At 31.2% G+C, this 21,447-nt stretch overlaps 1 protein-coding gene across 1 annotated transcript in view; it reads left to right on the forward strand.

Annotated features, from left to right (window-relative positions):
* The window catches only part of LOC143911070 (potassium voltage-gated channel subfamily KQT member 1-like), a 134,817-nt gene that overhangs the window by 44,209 nt on the left and 69,161 nt on the right, over window positions 1–21,447 (forward strand). Inside the window, exon 3 of the mRNA XM_077429796.1 lies at window positions 6,241–6,400. Within this exon, the coding sequence (XP_077285922.1) occupies window positions 6,241–6,400 (160 nt within the window). The remainder of the gene's footprint in view (window positions 1–6,240; window positions 6,401–21,447) is intronic.

The raw sequence follows: 21,447 nt of genomic DNA on the forward strand, positions 1-21,447 counted from the left end.
ACGGAATGAGTAGGTTTGAGATTCGTTACATATAAATATAAACGAATGGATTATTTCATATAAAAACGTTTATTGCTTATTATAAATATACAAAACAAGAGACAAAAGGGTATCTACGACAAAAATTCCTTTGTGATGAATCTGTCAAATGAATATCTTTTTTTCCTTTGTTAGGTGCGTTGAATGGAATGAGGCGCTGATTATCCTATAAAATTCAAACGATAAGTCTGCTTCCATTGTTCTATTGTTTTTATTTTATTTCTTTTCTTCCATTCCATATCGTCGTAGAAATTGTCGCGAAAATGTTATGTTGTGCTACATGAATATGTATATTTGAAATTAAGTTTTGCAAACGATCAGCATTTCTGGGTAAATGTACCGCGAAATTTGACGGTGACAGGTATGCAAATCGAAAATAATGATAGTTCATAAAAGGAATTTTGTAATGCACGTTAAGTCAGTGAAAAAAATAAGACATGTAATTTTGCTGTTAAATTTTTTTCAAACCACGGAGTTTTCCACTAAAACCTCACACTAAAGTTGATTTGAAAGCTTCCAGTTTACAATATTAAGAAGCGTTCGTCGTGGTCGGCACTTACTCTTTAATTTTTTTTTCTTCAGCACCGTCATTTTGTTAAGTTCTCAGCCATTCAATATTCAAAAAGTCGTTGTTCTTCAAGCTGAAATTTCTCCGGTGTACGGCCATGTCGTAAAAGCGTGGATTGTTTACGCGAAAGGTTGCAGTTTACTTATTTATTTGCACGTTTTGGTCTCAAAACTGTCAGGTCACATCACGTTGGTCTTTGAGATTTGCACATCGTCCGAATGCCCATTGCATTTTTGTCGAACACTAATCATTTGCCAATATCTATGTAGTTTGAATCGAGCGATCAGTCTATTCGACCTTCATACTAGGGGTTTCATTACTTTCAAGCAAATTAAAAAAAATATATTGTGTGGAGCTCAGAAATTCAGTATATGTACATATGTACATATGTTCATTTGACATTTGCATATGTTTCAATGTCAAAATGCACCCCCTTGCAGTCTCAAGATAAACGCTAAAGATTGCGTTTAATATAATAAATTTTTCATTTAAATATCTTGAATATTTAAAAAAAATTAAGGTATAGTACAGGTATATGTTATTTTTTTTATTTAAAATTTGTGCTTTGTACCAGTTGCGTGTCGTTAAAGATATTCGTCGATTTTATCATTTAACTGGGGCTTCAATCTAACACGGTAATCTTTATGTATGTGTAATTAAATAGTTTTTAGTTTCATATAATATATAGAGAAATATTAAGTCTATAAATAATAATAAAATATTGTCTAATTCTAAAATATGAAGTTTTGTCTTTTCTTTTTGAAAAGTCCAGTTCTATGAGATAATATACTGAAATTTGTTAGTTTTAAATAAACATTCATCTTCATATAGCAGTTTATTGTATAGTTTGAATAATGTAAAATCTAATGTAAGGTCCATTTTATTGGCCATCACGTTATCTATTATCGAAAATTCGAAATGATTTTCCCCGAAATGGTGGGTCATTAACGCGTTTACTACATATATTCAAAATTGTAAATACACGCTCGTAAATGCAGAGTTTAGCACACGGTCATTTAATACTTCATGAACATTAAATTTTGATCGTATGTATGTACATAGATAGACGGTTTGCAAAATTGAACGGGAGTCGAGCGGGAAAAGCTTTCGCATTTCGCGTGTGCTCACGGAAGTTTTTCCGACATTTTCCCCGGATATATGCATTGTCGCCGCTTCGAACGGGCCATCCATCGCTCACATTTAGTTTGGTCGCATTGTTTCGCGACCCACTTTGAAGACAACTCACGTTTCGTTTCCACGAAGGCTCTTAAGCCGTGGGGCGCGTACGGCGAGTCACCGAACCGGAACGCTTTTCCGGTAAACGTTGTCACTTCACAATAACGCAACAATGGCGGATTCAAACTCGCCAACCCGTCGGGATATTCCGGTTGAGAAATTCAGTCCGCGGACGACGAACGCTCTTGTTTCATATGAATGCATTCCAGTGTTTGGGTCGGACAGGTATAATGCAATTTTGGCGTATGGTTTTCTGACAGGAATTTCTATTTAATCATGCTGATTGTATCTGCCTGTCCGAGAAACTCTTTCGGTAATATACCCAGAGAACTTAATGAGGTTTGCTGCTTAACCACGATCATAGTGTATGCATTTCCGCGAAACTTGTTCGTGTTTAATTCTCTGGCTGATCATTATCATTCGATTAAAATAGAAAGGCGATAAAATAAATTTTCAGAAATTGAAAATATTCTTAGTCACGCTTTATTATAAATAGAGCTATTTTGTATTATACATATTTTATTTTATTTAATTTATACCAGGAAGGCCTAACAGGTAAACTCAATGCGCCTTCCTGGCCAAAGACAATTATATAAACATATATGTACACCATTCATATATACACAAAAACTTACACGTATACACAAATACACATACATAAATATATAAATACACATATGTGTATACACATACATACACATACACATATATATATATATATATATATATATATATATATATATATATATATATATACATATACATACATATATACATATACACATACATACATACACAACCAAATACATGCACTCATTATACATGCATATACACATAAACACATAAATAAAGATACATTACTTATATACATATACATATATATAAAAATAAAAATATCATATATACATATATAAATAAAGATAAAACCAACATACTTGCACATTATGCTAAATAATAATATTTAAAAATGAAAACAACATGTGTATATATGTAGCTAGAAGCCATTTAAAATATGCTACCTGACAGAACTGTATGATGCAGTAAAAACATCAAGGCTCCCAGAAAGAGAAGAGAGCCATCAATCTTGTAACCAAATTCAATTGATGATCGAGATCTGGAAAAAGAGACAATGTAACACTTGTCAACGCTTATCGGAAGACAATTTGAGTGGGACCAAATAACGAGTGAATATATGTTACAGTTGAAGTGTATCTTCCAGTTGTAATATATTTTGACTAGTTAGAATATATTCCATCCAAACTGGTACCAACTACCGTTATACAAATGTAGTTGAAGTGTAGTTTGAATATGTTCCGTCTAACACACGTAAGTTGATTCATATGGCGAATTACATTCCAGCTGGTCAAAATATATTACAAGTGAAAATACAGTTTAACTTTAAGTCAGTTAAATGGAAAGGTTAGGTTTTCGGGAATATGTCACCAGTAAATTGAGTTGGAAAGTCACATTTTTTTGTTTTGACCACATTCTTAGAGTTATCATAATACGGTACTCATTACCTTTATTCGTGATACCTAGCAAATATTAACGCATTATTGAGCTGTAGAGCATTCGTAAGAAACATTATTGAAAGTGTATTTGCGCTTGTAGATATATAATTTACTAGTTGAATTTTATTCGAATATGAATAACCTAAAACGCCAGTTGGAATATATTACAACTGTTAAAACACTTTGAATGTAACAAATATGTACATAAAATATGTTTGTATATATTTAGATTATTTACATATAATACCTTGAATAAAAAAATGACATTTAACTTTATTAAATTATATTCAAATAGATGCTTTCAAAATCTTTCTAGCGCCTTTATATGCATACAATTTTTTTGGTTGACCAAATTTTGCTATGCAAATCAAATCTAGAGATTGAAAGTTAGATTGCCTTCTGCAAAAATGTAAAAAAATATATTATTATTCGGACTATTTTTATAAATAATGAACCGAAAGAACGTTCCTTCCAATTTATTTTTAATGCAGCATTTTCTTTTTTTATGGTTGATCACACAATTTTTAAATTAAATTTATAATCAATCGCGCAATGAACTGTATTAAGTTTCGAGTACTATTTTTATGACATGAGTTTTTATTATATAAAATTGACTAAAAGAACGTTCAAAAGAATTTTTCTTTAATGCAGTACTTTCTGTTTTTTTATTGCTCATCATGCGATTGTTTTCAATTAAAGTTAGAATCAATCAACTGTATTTGGTTTATAGTATTTTTTAACAATAAAATCAATGACTGTTTTTTCATATATATATTATAGACATCTTTTAGCGGGAATCAAAACTTTTGCAATTAAAATCGTCAGGTTTGCGTCCAGGATACTTAAAACTTTACGTCAATTGTAGAGATTTCTCTCAATTTGCAGATTAAATCTAAAATTGTTGAATAGTTTATTTACCTCTTCAGTTTAGTTAATTGGTTTTTTTTTTGTAAAAATAGGAAATGGTATTACATAAAATAAACGCAAAGGTGTCACATGAGTATGTCTGTGATGAATTGAAGCGTCACTGCGTGCGGGGAAAGTTGTTGAATTTGCGAAACGCAGAATTCGCGTGTAAAAACAGAGTAAATTTTTTATTCGCGGGATTATTTGTGCTTCATTTTCACTATTGTTTGCTCGTGTGTACATATAATACACATGTTTGTTGCCACTTGCAATACGTACAATACGGTTAATATTTCATGAGGGCTGCAAAAGGGTAAGGGCACCGTGATCGTTGCCCGAAATGCTAACACGTCAACGCCACTGAAGCGGCCCTTCTGAATATTGAATAACTTTGGGATTTCCTCGCCAGCATTTGCCGAATAATTTTCGTCAATCTACAACGGTACTGTGTACATTCTCGGCTGCTGTGGAATTATTTACCTTACAATACTTACGTATTAGGTTAGTGTAATACAAGTGGAAAATGCAATTCTGCATTCACATTCTGTTCTACATTCATATTTCAGAAATTTATATGCTGTAACTCTGTTAGTGTCTGATTTACATATATTATACGTACCATTCGAAATTATACGTTTTAATCTATCATTTACGTATACTAGTTCAAAACCACTTAAACTGATTATATAATCTACTGAAAGTTATAGTTTGTTAATTAGTTTGGACTTTTAAATTGGATTATATCGCATGGTAGAAATAACTAAGTCTTAATGAGATTTAAATTGAAGGTATTTTCTGCAAAAATGGCAATTCTTTTGTCAAATCCTTATGACTATCGTCATAAAGATTTAGTATCGTATTTGTAATAAATTATCATTTTTAATGTCTGGAAACATTAAATACCTGCTTATACTATCAGATGAGTAATTATTATAAAAAATGATATAATCATAAACATATAAAAATTACAAAAATAAATTTGTATGTTCATAAATACGTATATGTATGTTTATATCTTGTATCTTGAAAATGGGAGTAGAAATGAAATGATATCAGGAAATGAATTTCAACGAACTAATAATAACTAAAATCAGTGGTTGCGTTAATGCTAACCGCCGAGAGGTTTCCGGGTTCAAGCACTGGGTTGACCTCGATTGAAGAGAATTGATTCAAAGTATTTCTGCAGTGCTGCTGGTCAGACTTGGATATTTGTGACTCCAAGTCGATCGTTTCCTATCAGCGTTTGATAATTTCTTTGATTTCACTGTTGAAACTTTTCCTGATCAAATTGGCAAAACCACCCTATCTGCTAAGTATTTGTCACTATACATGTACATATATACAAGTTTAATACCATAGGTGTCGCTCAGTGGTAAAACCCTATCATGTTAAAATATTTTATTTAATAAGTGGATAAATTAAATTAAGCATTTATACAATAGTTTACTATTTATTCGTAAATCGCTTTCTAATCGTATATGTATAAAGTACATATCTAAGTAAAATTTATCAAATTTTAGTTTCATCTTCATGTTAACATATTCAAATTAAAAAACAAATTTGAAACCCACCTTTTTGTTGTGTACACTTACCATTGTTTTCAACCTGTGGAAAATTGAGGATGATAGGGCGTTTTTTTTGTTGTGAATAAAAATGGCGGCAAAGCTTTTCCATTGTTGAATTTGAGTTCGCCGAGATGCAGCTTTTAAATACGAGAGGGATATTTCCGCGCGCTTTGTGCGCTACTCCGGTTTTGTTGTGCATTTATTATTATGTACAGCGTGTTCCACTAGTTTCGTTTTTAGAACGTCTGATGCTCGCAAATGTCATACCGTACATTATTAGTTTGTCTGATCGAGCGCGGACGCGTTCCTCCACATGGAACCCACCGTTCGCGTGGAAAAACGTTGTTGTTTGTGGTTTTTTGTTATATTTGCACATTGGGGAGGGTTTTCTGACAGATTTTACTTCAATTTTCAGCGGCTTTCCTGCTCGATCAGCCCCGGGAATGGGGTGCTGCAGGCAGATATCTCGTGAGAAAGCAGCGAAGACACGCCGGTCGTGCCACGTTTCAAGGGCAGGTGTATAACTTTTTGGAGAGACCGGTCGGATGGAGGTGCTTCATTTACCACTTCACCGTGTAAGTAGATGCGCTTTGCAAAAATGTTTATTTCTTGTTTTGTTACTGACAGTCAATATTTCGCAGAAAATGTTTCGAGGATAAAAAGGCGAGCGAGCAAGATTCGGCTGCTGCTAAATGTAATAAAACATTTGGTAACATCTGCTATGTCGCATTTCTACGTATTTCATGGTCTAATACGCGTCTTCTTATTCTAATTGATTTTGATTTTTAAATGCTTTTTATTATTACGAAATTATGTTCACAATACATCTTATATCTACATATTTTAATAGCTACTGATCTACCGATCATTTTCTATTTTACAATTTAATTTAATTTGGTTAGTAATCACAGTATTATATTATTCTAATGTTAATCTAAAGCATAATAGGAAAAAGAGCTCAAAAACATATTTACAATCCTTATAAATGTTCATAATACATCTAATACATAATATTAATTAAAGACTCTCTAAAGTCGATGACCTAAAGCAGATTGTGTTTGGATAATCTGTGTGTTATACCTGAAGGGTATAGACATTTTGTTGTAATCACCGAGACTCTTCACAAGTGTGTTAGTATGGTTATTAGTGATCTACTGGTTAGTTTGTTAGTAATGTCTGTAACAAACGGAATATTATATATGGCATGCAGTTTTTTCAGGTTAGTATATATGGGTGTATTATAAATTATTTTTAGGGATTTATTTTGTATTACTTGGAGCTTGGAAAGGTTAGTATTCGAGGCGAATACTAACTTGTTATCATTATTGTAATAAAAATGATCTTATTATCGAAGCCGTCCCAGTTTTATCATTGCTTCGATGGTGTGTTACATTTGATTGTTTTAAAATTTGCCGTTAAAATGATTTATTACATATGTCTGTCTGTTGAATGTTAGACATGCTGCACTCGTATTTAACTTTGGTTTGAATCAAAAAGAATTTTGATGCAATTATATTCAGGAATTAAATGGTCTCCGTGTGAAGCTGTATTTGAACAAACTGCAAAAGTTGGTCTAACATCATTAAATTAGGCTTCTGATGTAATTAAACATTGGATGTGGCTATTTGTACATACAGTATCGACGAATTATTGGCTATTTGTACATATAGTATCGTCGAATAATTGGCTATTTGTACATACAGTACATAGTACATAAGGAGATTATAAGAATTAGGATTTAAAATTAATAAATTACAAGATTAGAAATATAAAGTCGATTAAGAAAATTTTCCTTCGGCCGTTGCACATAACCTAAAAGTGCAACATTTGACAGCGAAAGTGACGTTTAAAAGTCAATAAAACTGTTCAAAAACCATATTCAAGACTAAGATTCGATTCAATCTCACTTATTTGATGCTTCTTTGCACTGCTGCCATAATATTACAGTGAAATTTTGGAAATAATTCGTCGATACTGTATTACAAATAGCCACATCCTTAAACATTTACAAACTGGAGAAGATATCGAAAAACTATTGTTGACTATAGAAAAATATGACACAACATCAATAGAAGTATCATAAGTAAATGTAAACTATTCGAAATATAAAATCCCTAAAATGGCAATTAAAATATAGTTTCACTGTTAGTATGAAATCACAGTAACACATACATAAAAGTGAGATCTTTTAAAAAGTTTTTAAATAATTAAATAATAATTTTTTATAGGCTTATTTGAATATTTACTGAGTTTAAATTGCACTATTGTACTTTAATAGGTAAGATTGGTGATTTTTGCTAGACACGTTTGTGTATTAAGCTACTAAGAGGAAACTTAAAAGTATTTCATTAAAAAAAGTTTTAAAAATAACCTAGCGTTATATAGCGTTATTTTAGACGTAGAGTTTTCAGCGTGCCAATAAAGAATCTTAATATCCTATGGAGGTGTTGCGGAATATTAATTAAAGCAAAATATTAAACACTTGTTTTTTACGATTTTTTTTCCGACGGTAAGTACCTCGGTAGGAAATGTAGAATTTTATCAAACGGAATAATGTGCATCCATTTGGAAGTCGGACGTAGCCGAAATGCATTTGCGGTTTCAACCAGTCGATCAGTGTTCACAAAGTGCATATATGTACATATGTATGTATGTATATGCATTTTACGGGCGTTAAAAAAATATGCCCGATCGTCATTATCGACCTTTCATGACTGGGAGATTATATTCGCATTACGCAGCACATTAAATAGTAAATGATATAAAACGTCACTTTGATACGCGAACACGGTGAAAAAGTACGAGTATACAATCATACATATGTATGTATAAGGAACATAAATATATGAGAGTGTGCTGGATTTTATATGAGACATAAAATTCGCCTAGTGCGAAACCATCAAACCTCTCATGACATTTCAGATGCTACTTAGTTGCGCATTATACGCTGAAAACATTGTAACAATATTTATTGACAAGAGTCCTATGCAGACAGGACCTTTTGTTAGCGCGAAAAGCGTATGCATAAGTATACAAATTTATGTGCATACTTACCTATGTACAATATATTATATCGTATGATATTACGAACGTTACATTGATGCGGGACTGGCTCTATTCAATTATACTGTCGGCACTCTCGAAATTTACTAACCGTTTCAGTTCCTCTATTTACTTTATACTGAAGCAGTATTTGTCCAGTAAATTAATTCTGAATTTCATAGGTCAATCTGTGACTACGTATTGTACAATGTGTACATATATATGTATGTATATACATGTTAAGATACATTTCTATGTATATGGAATACTATAAGTGCCTTTTGTTAATTTTTTGGGTAAGGCTTTAATTAAATTTTCTCGGTGTGAATTTTTTTCTTTATAAGAACGTAATTTATAAAAGTTTCGTGTTAGATTAGTAAATAGTGCTAAGAATTAGTATTACAATTAAATTATATATGTATGTATATTATATAGGTGTTTATTTATACTTTTTTATGTATATATTATGTATTATAAATATGTATGTATACTTGCATAGTATAAATAAGATAATTTAATTATATGAAACGCGTTGAATTTTAAGTTTACATGAAATTTCATTAAAATAATTGACCGAATTTGATGAATTTAAATATTTGAATTTTTTATTGAATGAAATGTTCACATATATTTACATATACTGTATAATATTTAGTATTTAATGAGAGAAGGTCTAGGCATTTTGAAGAATAAATTAATTAAACGAAAGACATATGTACATACCTAATTGAAAAAAGTTTTTTAAATCTTTATATTTCTGTCATTATTTTTTTTTTAATTTAAAGTTAGTTAAAAGTCTCATATTGAAATTTATTTTATTTCATATTAAATATTAAAGACGAAAAAATAAAAATGTACGAACCTCTTTTTGTACAACAATTTATAAATAATAAAATGACACTTTGAAATCAAGATCACACTGGTATAAATTCCATAATTAATAGTTAATGCGGCAAAAATAACGTAATGTTAAATTGGCTTTTTAACGCATATTGACGCGTGTTTGAGTCGTCGGTTTTTATCGTATCAATATTGTCCAAGCACAGCCGTGCAGAATGTAAACAAATTGGCGTTTTATCAGCGTTTAATCGGCTTTGTCGTCGGAACAATATTCATAGGTATGAATATATCATATTTTTCAAAATTGGACACAAATATGAGTCCTACATATACATACATATATAAATGGGTGCATTGATTGATAAAATATAGATTATTATATATATGTAGGATGTCCTGCGTATATTTCGCTGAACTCGGAAACGTCGTAATAATGAAAAACGTCAGGGTTTGCTTAACGTTCACTCGCTAATTACTCTCGTCGCATTGCAACACGAAAGGTGCAAATGCATATTTGTGTTTTGATTAAACCGCAAAATAATAATGCATAATATTCGTCGACCGAATATTTAACCGAAACAATGACATCGTCGCTCAGAATTGCGCGCACGCGTTCACATTATGCACCGGTGCAACAAAACGCATTGAACCGAACGAAAGGGAACCAGAGCTATATATATAATGCTTAAAAAAATTACGTGTCTAGTTGTGTTATGTTTTTTTCGTTTACTCTATTTATTCCACAAACGAAGATTGAAATAAAAAATGCAAACCGACACCGTATAGTTTTAACCCCTCGCCTGTCGTTCTCTTGTTATGATTTGTGTGCTTTATTTGTGGTTGACTTGGATGTGCGGATCTGATTTCGATGCGTCTTTGTTGTGGCCACTAATTTATCAAGAATTTAGCAAGGGAAATAATTTCGATTTTTATTTTTACTTTATTTAAGAAGTAGGGTTTCTTTGTTTTTAAATATGTTATATTATTATTAAACAAATGTATGTATGCACATCTATATAATTGTGAATTGATTTAGGGAAATACCGAACAGATCAACCTCATTCAGCTCCCCGTTAAACATACGATAAACACGCTGCAGATAAGAATATTTTTGGGAATTAGTTTTGAAAGGATTAAGTGAAAAGAGTGCAACGTGTCTAGAATACCTAACTGAGATACTGAAATCAACCTTATTCAGTAAATCAGAACAATCAAGGAAACCATTTATGAGCTTAAAGCGGCATTGCTATGCGCGGGTTTTTTTTTTGTTCGTTGCAACCTTGTCGGCGCGGCAATGACATCCTCGGCTTTGTTAGATCACCATACTCACATCTGTAACTTGTCTATAACTTGGGTATTTATTAATCGATTTCGTTATTTTTTTTTTAATTTGACACATTGAATTGAGACGCTTTATATTATAGTATGTACATATATATTTCATTATATTATGTACGTGTGTTCATATATTATATTATTTTTTAAAAACATTCTACGGTTGCAAAGTGTTAATGCATTTTATAATACGCAGTCGGTGCAAGCGTTGTATAATTTAATCGTGAAAAGTTTCTCGCGTTTTATTTTATTTAAAGTATAATATTGTGTTTAACCATTTAGTTGAATATGCAATTTTAGCAGTGTGCAACTGTGTTGCACAATTTTTGCTTATTATGCTTACACAACGAATTTTATACGTATTATATTATTTTATTTGTGTGTGGATTTTTTATTTGCTTTTTTTTGTACATGTATGTATGTAATTATATTGATCAGATTTATGTCAATCTTGTGAAGGATTAGCACACTCGGCGGGCGACATCCCAAGGATGCAGGTTTTCAGTGTTAATCTTTTCTGAAGAATCAAAATTGATCCCATCTGAACATACATACATATGTACATATGTATAGGAATTATTTTTTCCTGTACGAATTTATTTGGGAAGCCTCAAATAAATTGAAATGATTTGTTTAATATGAAAACAAAAGGATAAATAGGTCATGTTTTTTTACTACTGATCAAAACTGGAAAAACTGTTGGAATTTTTTAATTGAGGAGAGTGCGCTATTTTTTTTTCGTTTACTTTTGATATTCGTTCGAACGTCAGGCATTTTTTTTTTAAATACTATTATTAAAATTCTGCGAAAATTGTTCAGTTGATGAAATTAAATTGTATTCGAATTTATATTTCAAAATAATACAAACTACAAAAAGAGTTAATCTAATATATAAATTCGAAAGAGACTTTGTATGTAAATATGTAAGGCTTGGGTGGGAGCATCGAAAACAAATCAAAGTTTTGATGATATCGATATTGTTGAATATTATATTTTTAAATATTATAAAATAAATTTAATTAGCATATGTACATAGGTAGGTACACTATTTATTAAAATTAAAGTTTTAAGTCTTAATTAAACTATAGGAACACTGAATAAAACTCGAATCTTATTTATTAATAAAAATTAAATTGTAAGTAAGATATCCATACCAGCAATAAACCCTTTTCTTACGCCGGTCATTCATACTTTTCGCCCCGTCTGTTGCAATTGACACAACTTTAGAGCCCTTTGGGCCTTGAGTGGCCAAAAAACCTCAAGGGCCAAAAAACCATATGCGGCTCGCGAGCCGCGGTTTGCTAACCCCTGAACTATACAAACAGTATTTGCTGCGTGAGAGATAGTGTCGATATTTTTGGTTACCGCTAACATGTGGCTTCACGAATAATGTAGTTCTACGTCAAACAAATACATATGTATGTATGTATTTAAGACTCGGACAGATTATTGTTCGCTCAGTATAAAAAAAGGGACACAAGAGCGAAACACGATAGTGTGTCAACATATTCGCAAAGCAAACCCTCGATGATGGAACTCGCCTCACGAAAGCTTTAAGCATACACGGCGAAAGCTTTTTGTTTGTTCGCATTGCACACAAGCTCTTTAACTATACTCGTACATATTATCCCATCAATTGAAATGTAATCAAACAACACACATAACTGGGCAAGTGTAATAAAATCACGTTTCAGGAATAAAAGGGAAACGAAATGAATAAACGATGACGATCGGTCCATTCACTTACTTGCGGGTCGATCTTGACCCGCATCACTGAAGACAATCTAGCACTTAACGTCATTTCACCTGGTTAACCGACATTATGTTTCTTGTTTATTTTCAAATGAAAAGGCAAGCCTCTCCAGAAGTTACTCTAGCCCATTTTATCATTATTTTTACAAGCCGCGAGTAAAAGGCTCGGATTCGGGTTAAAAGCTTTCTGTCTGTGAATGTACGTATGCGTTGTATAAATACACCGCAAATGATATTTCATATAATTTTTGTACGCAATGCTTCGTTTTCATTATCAAAATCATTTAGAAATAATTAAGTTATATTCGAAGTATCAATAGATGAAAGCGATTTTTATTTCGATCACTTCAATGTTAAAAAACAGGTCTGTATTTTAGCAAATGAATGAAATAAATGATTGTCAATACTTTAAATCGGTAATATATGTACATATAATGATGATCAATAAATTTCCATATGTTTACTTGTTTAGTTTGATCCACTTTATTTGAATGAAAATTATAATAATTTTTAGGATATGAAAAAGTTAGAAATATTTCATATTAGAACGTGAGTTTTATCTTGATGTATGCATATTGTTAAGAAATCCTGACAATTCTTAACACTGAGAAGCTGTAATTATACATAGATAGTAAAACATAAATGTTACACGTGCTTTCGTTTACTTGTTTTGTTCAAGTACATGTTTGAGTGGATATTTTGTACATATATATATATATATATATATATATATATATATATATATATATATATATATATATATATAAATATAAATATAAATATATATATATATATATATATATATATATATATATATATATATATATATATATATATATATAATATATATATATATATATATATATATATATATATATATATATATATATATATAAATATAAAAATATATATATATATATATATATATATATATATATATATATATATATATATATATATATATATATATATATATATATATATATATATATGTGTATACACATACATACATAGTACGAGCCTTTGCAAATATATGCACATAACCATATTTTGGAAAAGTAAAGTGATAGATAGTCCTTTCAAGACTCGTGTCATTTTTTCCATTTTCTCCCTTATTTTCGTTCTCTCCATGCAACAGGAATAGAGATGTTCAACTCCGTTATCCTCTCTATTAAATATTCAATGCCAAACTTTGTCAATAATACACAGAGTTAGGATCGTTCCAACTTTGGCGTATTACCTTTTTTGCTGTTGTACGTATTTTCACGAACATTTCGATGGAAATTTAAGCCATGTTTTGATATATACGAGTACGTTCCGTCGCGTAGCCTCGGAGCGAAATAAATTTTCTCGGAATAATTCAAGTATTGGAAATTAATGTGCGCTCACGATCGATACAAAAAACATATGCAAATGATTGACGATTACAGTCTACCAGCCTATCTAAAAACATTCACCTGTGGGTTGTAATAGTCGACCATTACTGTTATTGATTCGAGAATGTCTTCCATGTATTAAAGTGTATCTCGCTAGACAAATTTTGCCAACTATTTCTGCTCAAACGCTGTTTGAGTAAAGTTTTGGGAACTTGTGTCGTTACGTCGAATCTAGAGACTCATCCACATCATTGAAAATTTATTTGCAAGTCAGGTTCGTTTGTATATATGTATGTATGTATATACACACGTATAATAAATGAATGCCCTCGTTTCGTTCTCGGTAAGCTATTTTTTGTCCCTTTTGATTTTCCTGTTTGACTACATTCGATTGGAATCAATGGTAGCTTTCTGAAAAAAAAATAATCCAATGAAAATTTCGTCGCACCTTCAAATGTGTGCCAAACGTGTGCGTGTAGAAAATCGTTTTCAGCTGAAAACAATACATAACAGTGGCGTGCGTAAACATGAGCGTAAAATTTGTTGTAGTCCTTAGGATTTTTTTTCAATAATTACTATCGTTTAAATTTTGAAGTTATTCGAAGTTTATTGAATTGGGGGGTTGATTCAATTTGAATATAATATGTAGGTATACCATAATACTACCTTTATTTAAAATAAAGTAATATGGCGTAAGTCCACTTTATTTCATTTCGAGATATTTGATGTTTTGCGTTTTACAATATTTAAAAATACTGGCAGCCTTTAATAAATTTATTTTTATTTTTCGAGATTTAGGACAAATCAAATTAAAAGTGATAATAATAGTTTGGGAATTTAATTCAGTATTTTTGGAACTGAAACTGGTCATTTTTTTTCAAAATTGGACTTACGTCACTCTTAAATATAACAGCTCATTTGTATATACATAGGTATACATTGTATACTAGGTATAGACGTTTGAGATTACTTCTGCTACTATCGTAGAACTGCAACAAGGTTTGATATCTCGGTATCTATTATATGTATGTGTTTATATCCAATGAGCGAGACAGTTAAAGCTCGGATTATCTATAAAGAGAATCATGGCTATTGTACTTACGGTTGTCCTATGTTGTACTTGCGGTACTATGATTTTACCGTAAATGAATGAATGAAAAGTAAAATTAATGAAATTTTTTGAAAACGATGCAACTGACATAAAATAAAATTTGTCTTTTTTATTCATACATTTTAATAAATTGAAAAATATACTCTTTTTCAAATTGTGAAATTTATAAGGAGGGGGTATTGAAAGGAAACAATTTAATATTTGATTAGAAATTAAAAAATGGGTTATCAACAAACTATATACATTTAAGATAATACAAAAATGTTATGCGACTTTAGGTTTAAAAAAAGTTAAGAATTAAAAAAAAAATTCAAACGCAGTTACACTCGTAGGTGGTGAGATAATTAAATTGAAGCAATCATATATTACGGTCGATATCATATATCAGTGGCGTGCCGTGGAAATCTCGCTGTTTTTGTCGCAGTCTTATTTACGTGTGCGCGAGCAGGATACAAAGGGAAGGTACATATAGCGTCACCTAGTCCCCTTAAGACTACATATTAAATTGAGATATTTCGTTATTATTAACGTCTCGGCTTAAAAGTAAATACGAAATGCAATCGTATCCATACAGTTTTTATTTAACACTAGCTGAACCCGGCATGCGTTTCAATGAAACAATAACGCATGCAATTCCCGTTTCCGTTCCCGTTCTCGTTCCCGTTCCTATTTGTCGGAAAAACGCAGGCAGCGAACTTGACTTGACTTGACCTTAAAAAATAGAAGGCGACGAACACTTTTCTATTATTCAATTGTTTGTTTATTTTACCCTAACAACGATCGGTTGCGAACTGATTTGAAATTATTTTCCATGCAATGCCACTCATTCCCTTTTTTCCCGTTTCCGTTCCCGTTTTTGGTGGATTTTTTTTACAGAAACTATCACGGACGTGTACATAATAACTCTTGTAAGTTTCATCGCAATCGGTTGAATGGTATAGGAACGCATACGTGATAGACAAACAGACAAACAGACGAAAATCGATTTTCATACATATACATAGATATAATTTAAATTAATCAGCTGTATTCTCTCATTAATCAAGGAGCTTTATATTATATTTATACGTATCTTCCTTTAAGTGATGATTTTTAAAACATTTCTTGTATAACTATAACTATAATTAGGGTGATGATATTTCCCAAGACTCAAAACGGAACACTCCGTAAAAAAATTGTCCCCTTTCTAAATATAAAAATTGTGTTGCACTTTCTTAAATTTTATAATTTTTCCCAAAAATAACCATTTATATTTTCAAGGAATTATATTATTTACAATTCTTGTGTACAAGGAAAATAGAAACAAGATAAAACAATTATAATACGCAATGTTCATGCGCCACAGTCTGATTTTTTTCTGATATGTGTTAAATGAACTGGTTTCTTTTAGTTGCAAAAATTATGTGCACCTGAAAATTTTGATTTCTTCTTTTGTAAAGTAATATAATTTTACAGGAACGTACATTTCTTTAAAATAAGAAAATGAAACAAGATAAAAAAATAAATATAGTATAATATTGTATTTCAGCAGATTAACAGTTATTTAAAAATAATTATGATGAAAAATAATAGAACAAAGTGATTTTTTTTCAAAAAAAATTTTCTGTGCATCAGTGAACGGACAAAACGGAAAAAATCAAATAATTTAACAAAAAAGATGCATGTAAAAAACGAACTGTCCCGGCCAAAACGAGATGTGCGGCCACTCTTACTATAATACCTATAGTATTAAATTAATTCATATTTTATCAAGTAAAAATTACATATAAAATATGCTTATTCTAGAAGGTCAACGAATAAACCAACATTGCACAATCGTGTTTTTTAATGGTTCCAAAACTTTTATGAATGAAAATAATATGTTGTTTCAGAATTTTAACATTTTTTTTATATTGATACTTTTGAAAAAAATCTACATTGTATATGTATATTGATCGTAATATTTATTGCTTTTAACAATATAAGATACTAGCTGAACCCGCCATGCGTTGCAATGCCACAATAACGCATGTAATTCCCGTTCCCGTTCTCGTTCCCGTTCCCGTTCCCATCCTCGTTCCCGTTCCCATTTGTCGGAAAAACGCAGGCAGCGAACATATTGATTGCGACGCGAAAACATTTGAAATTATAGCGTTGCAATGACACTCACTCCCGTTTCCGTTCCCATTTTTACCCTTTTTTTTCACAGTTTTTCATCTTCCCGGACATGCATACAACAAATCCTAAAAGTTCCATCGTAATCGGTTTAGTGGTTTAGGAGCTTATTCGAGACATACAGACAGACAGACATTCATTTTTTTATATACATATATAGATTTTAGACTGGAAGTCTCTACGATTACGTACAAATTGTATGAAAAAAGTCAATGTTTGCATTTCAAAACTATATAATCTGTCACAACATTCACTGAGTGACCTTCGGAACAAGGGAAAGTCGGTTCGCCAAAACGGAGTTACACCACTTTTGCCCTGAACGTTACATTTACGAGCGCAAAATTCCTCACTAGTCTCAAAACCAGTTAGTAGAGATCGAACACCAATACAGATGACTTGGCTGTAGTGGCTGTAATCGTAAAAAATCGAAAATTTGGCGTCAGTGTAACCCGAGCCGAAGGTTGACGATCCCTGTCGTCGGTGGCGTCGGCGTCGCAGTCGTCACTCCAACAGTTGGTTGGGGGTCGCTGGCGCGAGAACCGCGTCACTACTACATCGCACTGCGGAAACGGAAATAGAGTCGCGATACCCGTCACTTCCGGTCTCAAACATATACATATACACATATTTATACACCCCCATTTATTAAAATACCCAAAAAAAATTACCTTTAACTAAAAACTAAAAAAAGTTCAAGTAATCTTTAAAAAACTGTGTGAAACAACTTCGAATGAAAGTCGCGATACATATTTCTACATATACGTATTTTATTTGCTAATTTTCTGTGTGTGTGTGAAAGTTTTATCGGATCGATTAATAAAACGTAGTGTTTGTAAAAAATCAAACTGAAAACGGTGTATGCGTGAAAAATGCTTTGTGTTCGCGCGCAAGATTTCCCATCATGAAATATTACGATAATGTCTATTTAGCGGAAAATTGTCGTCGGGCTTAATCGAAACTTTCACACACGAATGTTCGATGTTTTTATTATATTTTATGCCCGTCACTTTGTGCTTTTTAGTTAGCGTGATAAGTCGTGATTGTCCGTGTGTGCATATGCATGTGTTTATTTATTTTAAAATGTGAATAACTGCCGTAAATCAAATAAATATGTACATTATATTGAACGGTTGCCTTTGATCAATTTGGCTGTACTTTGTGTGTGCATAGAATAACATTAGTGATGTTGTTTCATATGGTTTATTATTGTTTAAATTTGTTCCGATCTTACCGAATTACCGATTGATTCAAACTCGAAACTAAAATTTTATAATTGGTAAATAAGCATACATAAAAATGTTTACACGCGCGTTTGTGTACACAATTTATTGACGCATAATATAATATATGCGTAAGTACTTTCTATGCTTATTATATTATATTTTCGAAACTTAATATTTATGTATTTGTTATTTTTTTAATGATTTCAACTGCTTTGCTATTTACGATTAATATAAGTTTAATAAATATAAGTATAATATAAATTATGCAGTGTACGCATTGCTTGTTGTAATGTCTATAATTTTCTTAAAAGTTCATCCTTTAAAATCGTATACAAGGCGACAATTTTGATGTTGCCTTTTAAAATGGAATATTCCACCTTTTCATTCTGCTTTTAATATATAAAGCTGTTTTAAAAGTAGGACAAAACTTGCCGTCAAAATTAATTTCTCTCTTGAAACTTGATATATTTTAAAACTTTAAATTCTATTAAGTAAAAAATTCGAAAATTTGGCCCGTGCAGAAATCAGTCTCGTTTTTCCCCGATAAAGTTTTTCGAAACACAAAAGACTAGTGTAAATTTAGTCACCGAGATAAATCTGTCTCAGTGCACTAGACCAGTTAGTCAGTGCAAATTAATTATTTATAAACACACCACTATGTGTCTTTGTCCTGTGACCATTCTAGAAATAGATTCAACCAGAGTTGTTTGACTCTAGGTAGAGCTAACTTAGCCCTGCATCGATTAACTGGCTAAACGTTTACAAATCTTTTTATTATTGCACCATAACGAACCAAAGGCATTTCTCTTATTATGTTTAGGCATTTTAACAACTCATCAACTGTTCGATGACCTTACATTATACGTATGCACATGACGCTTCATCGTTCGCATGTGCATCGGCATAATCGATTAAGAGATCTAAATTGTTACATATTTAGTTCAATGATCGATCGTTCAATACACTGTAAATCAGTGAACTAATACCAAATATTTTGATCCCTTTATAGGTTCAGCGGTTGAATAGACTTTAACTTTCAACTCCTAAACGGTAAACATTCATGTTGTTGAAGTGAATGGTCGCGTAATTTCAAATTTATTCATAGTACACAAATCTCAAGTTACAGCATCTATTAAAAACCGAATTAAAAAAGGCTCAATACGAATTTGATCAGTTTACTGAATAAATAGTTTTATTTATTTTATTAAAATGTATACTATATAATTAAATTAAATTTGAAATGTAAATAAATGCTCCTACTTTTGATACAAGTTCCTATGTACATACATATATAGGTATGTATTTACATTTGTCCGTCAGCACATAAAAATTAAATGTATCTAGATTTATGTTTCAGAACTTATTTCAATAAATATATTCTGAAAGAGTGTTGGAAAAAAATATGCAATAGGTTTGATAAAAATACAATCGATTCTGTCGACGAAAGGATTTGAAGAAACAGCGTCTTACTAGTATTAAAAATTCTCATCGTGTGAAAAGTGGCTCTAGAATCCCTCGGGAAAGGCAACTTGCGAGGTTTCCCACCGCAAAAGTAATATGTGGAAATGGGAATATAAAAATTTTATAGATTCACTTATTGCCAGTCCGACGTGTCGACGATGATCGATTCTATCGAATTTCCCCGGCGAAAAATTCAATTATTGCTCTTTGGCGGGCCTGTATGGCAAATATTATACAAATCCCCGCCACTCAAAGGGTTAAAAAGAAAACTTTCACTTTATTTTTGTAGGAGTTGCGCGAAAAGCATTTGGCATTCAACGTAAACGGTTAGAGGCGAAGTTCAGATAAAAAAGCTCGTGCAAGTGCAAATATTTTAGAAGTTTTCCTTTTTGGTTTTTTCGAATTTTTGATTCGATTTGAATAAAACCCGTTTTTGCGGAGCGTTTCACTTTATCATTTTAAATTTTAAATTTCTGCTATTTGTTTCGTTTGAACGCGAAGCTTTTCAAATGCTGAAAGTCTACAATATTGTATACGAATGTGTCACTTTGTATTGAATTACATTAATCATATCAATCGATACGTCGCTATTGGGTTAAGGCTAATGAAATTATTTCATAAATCAATTACTGTTACTTTGCTTTGTACCTATGTACATGCGTCATTATTTATTTATATTCAATTGAACGATTCACTAATGCAAATTATCGTTCAGCCGAGAGTAGGACAATGGTTCAAATCTAAGTTAGTTATTAAATATTACACGGTGATTCTCGTAAACTTTCAGCAACTCGAAGGTAAACCTTAGCCTCGGCATTTATTTTTCATAATCATCACAACATGAAACCATAATCTCAACCTTAGTATTAAATAAAATAACTAAAAGATCTTCGGAGTGTTACATACTTTAGTTAGAAGTTTACCTTTTCAAAAAAAAAAAGGATTTTGAAGATAAAAATTATAAACTCGTGAGGTACATAACTCAATACTTTTTATATTCTCGATGGGGCGTCTTATCCACTATTTATCGGTAGAAACATATTGATTTAACATCTTAATTTTAAATCTATTTTAATGTTATTTATCACATTTTGAGTCTTAAAAAGTAGTCATACGTATACATTTTTTTCAACATATATTTAAACATCATTTAAGGTCTCATAATACATTTGCCAAGATTGTATTTTTAACATTCATGAGTCCAGTTTATATAAGTCACTGTTTATTGTTGAATCACTAACAACGATGGAAAATTGATCTGATATAGTGATATACATATGTCCTTTCTTATCTATCAGCAGTAAGAATATCAGATTATTACACAATAA

The sequence above is a fragment of the Arctopsyche grandis genome, chromosome 4 (genome assembly GCF_051622035.1).
Source record: "Arctopsyche grandis isolate Sample6627 chromosome 4, ASM5162203v2, whole genome shotgun sequence".
Classification (NCBI taxonomy): domain Eukaryota; kingdom Metazoa; phylum Arthropoda; class Insecta; order Trichoptera; family Hydropsychidae; genus Arctopsyche; species Arctopsyche grandis.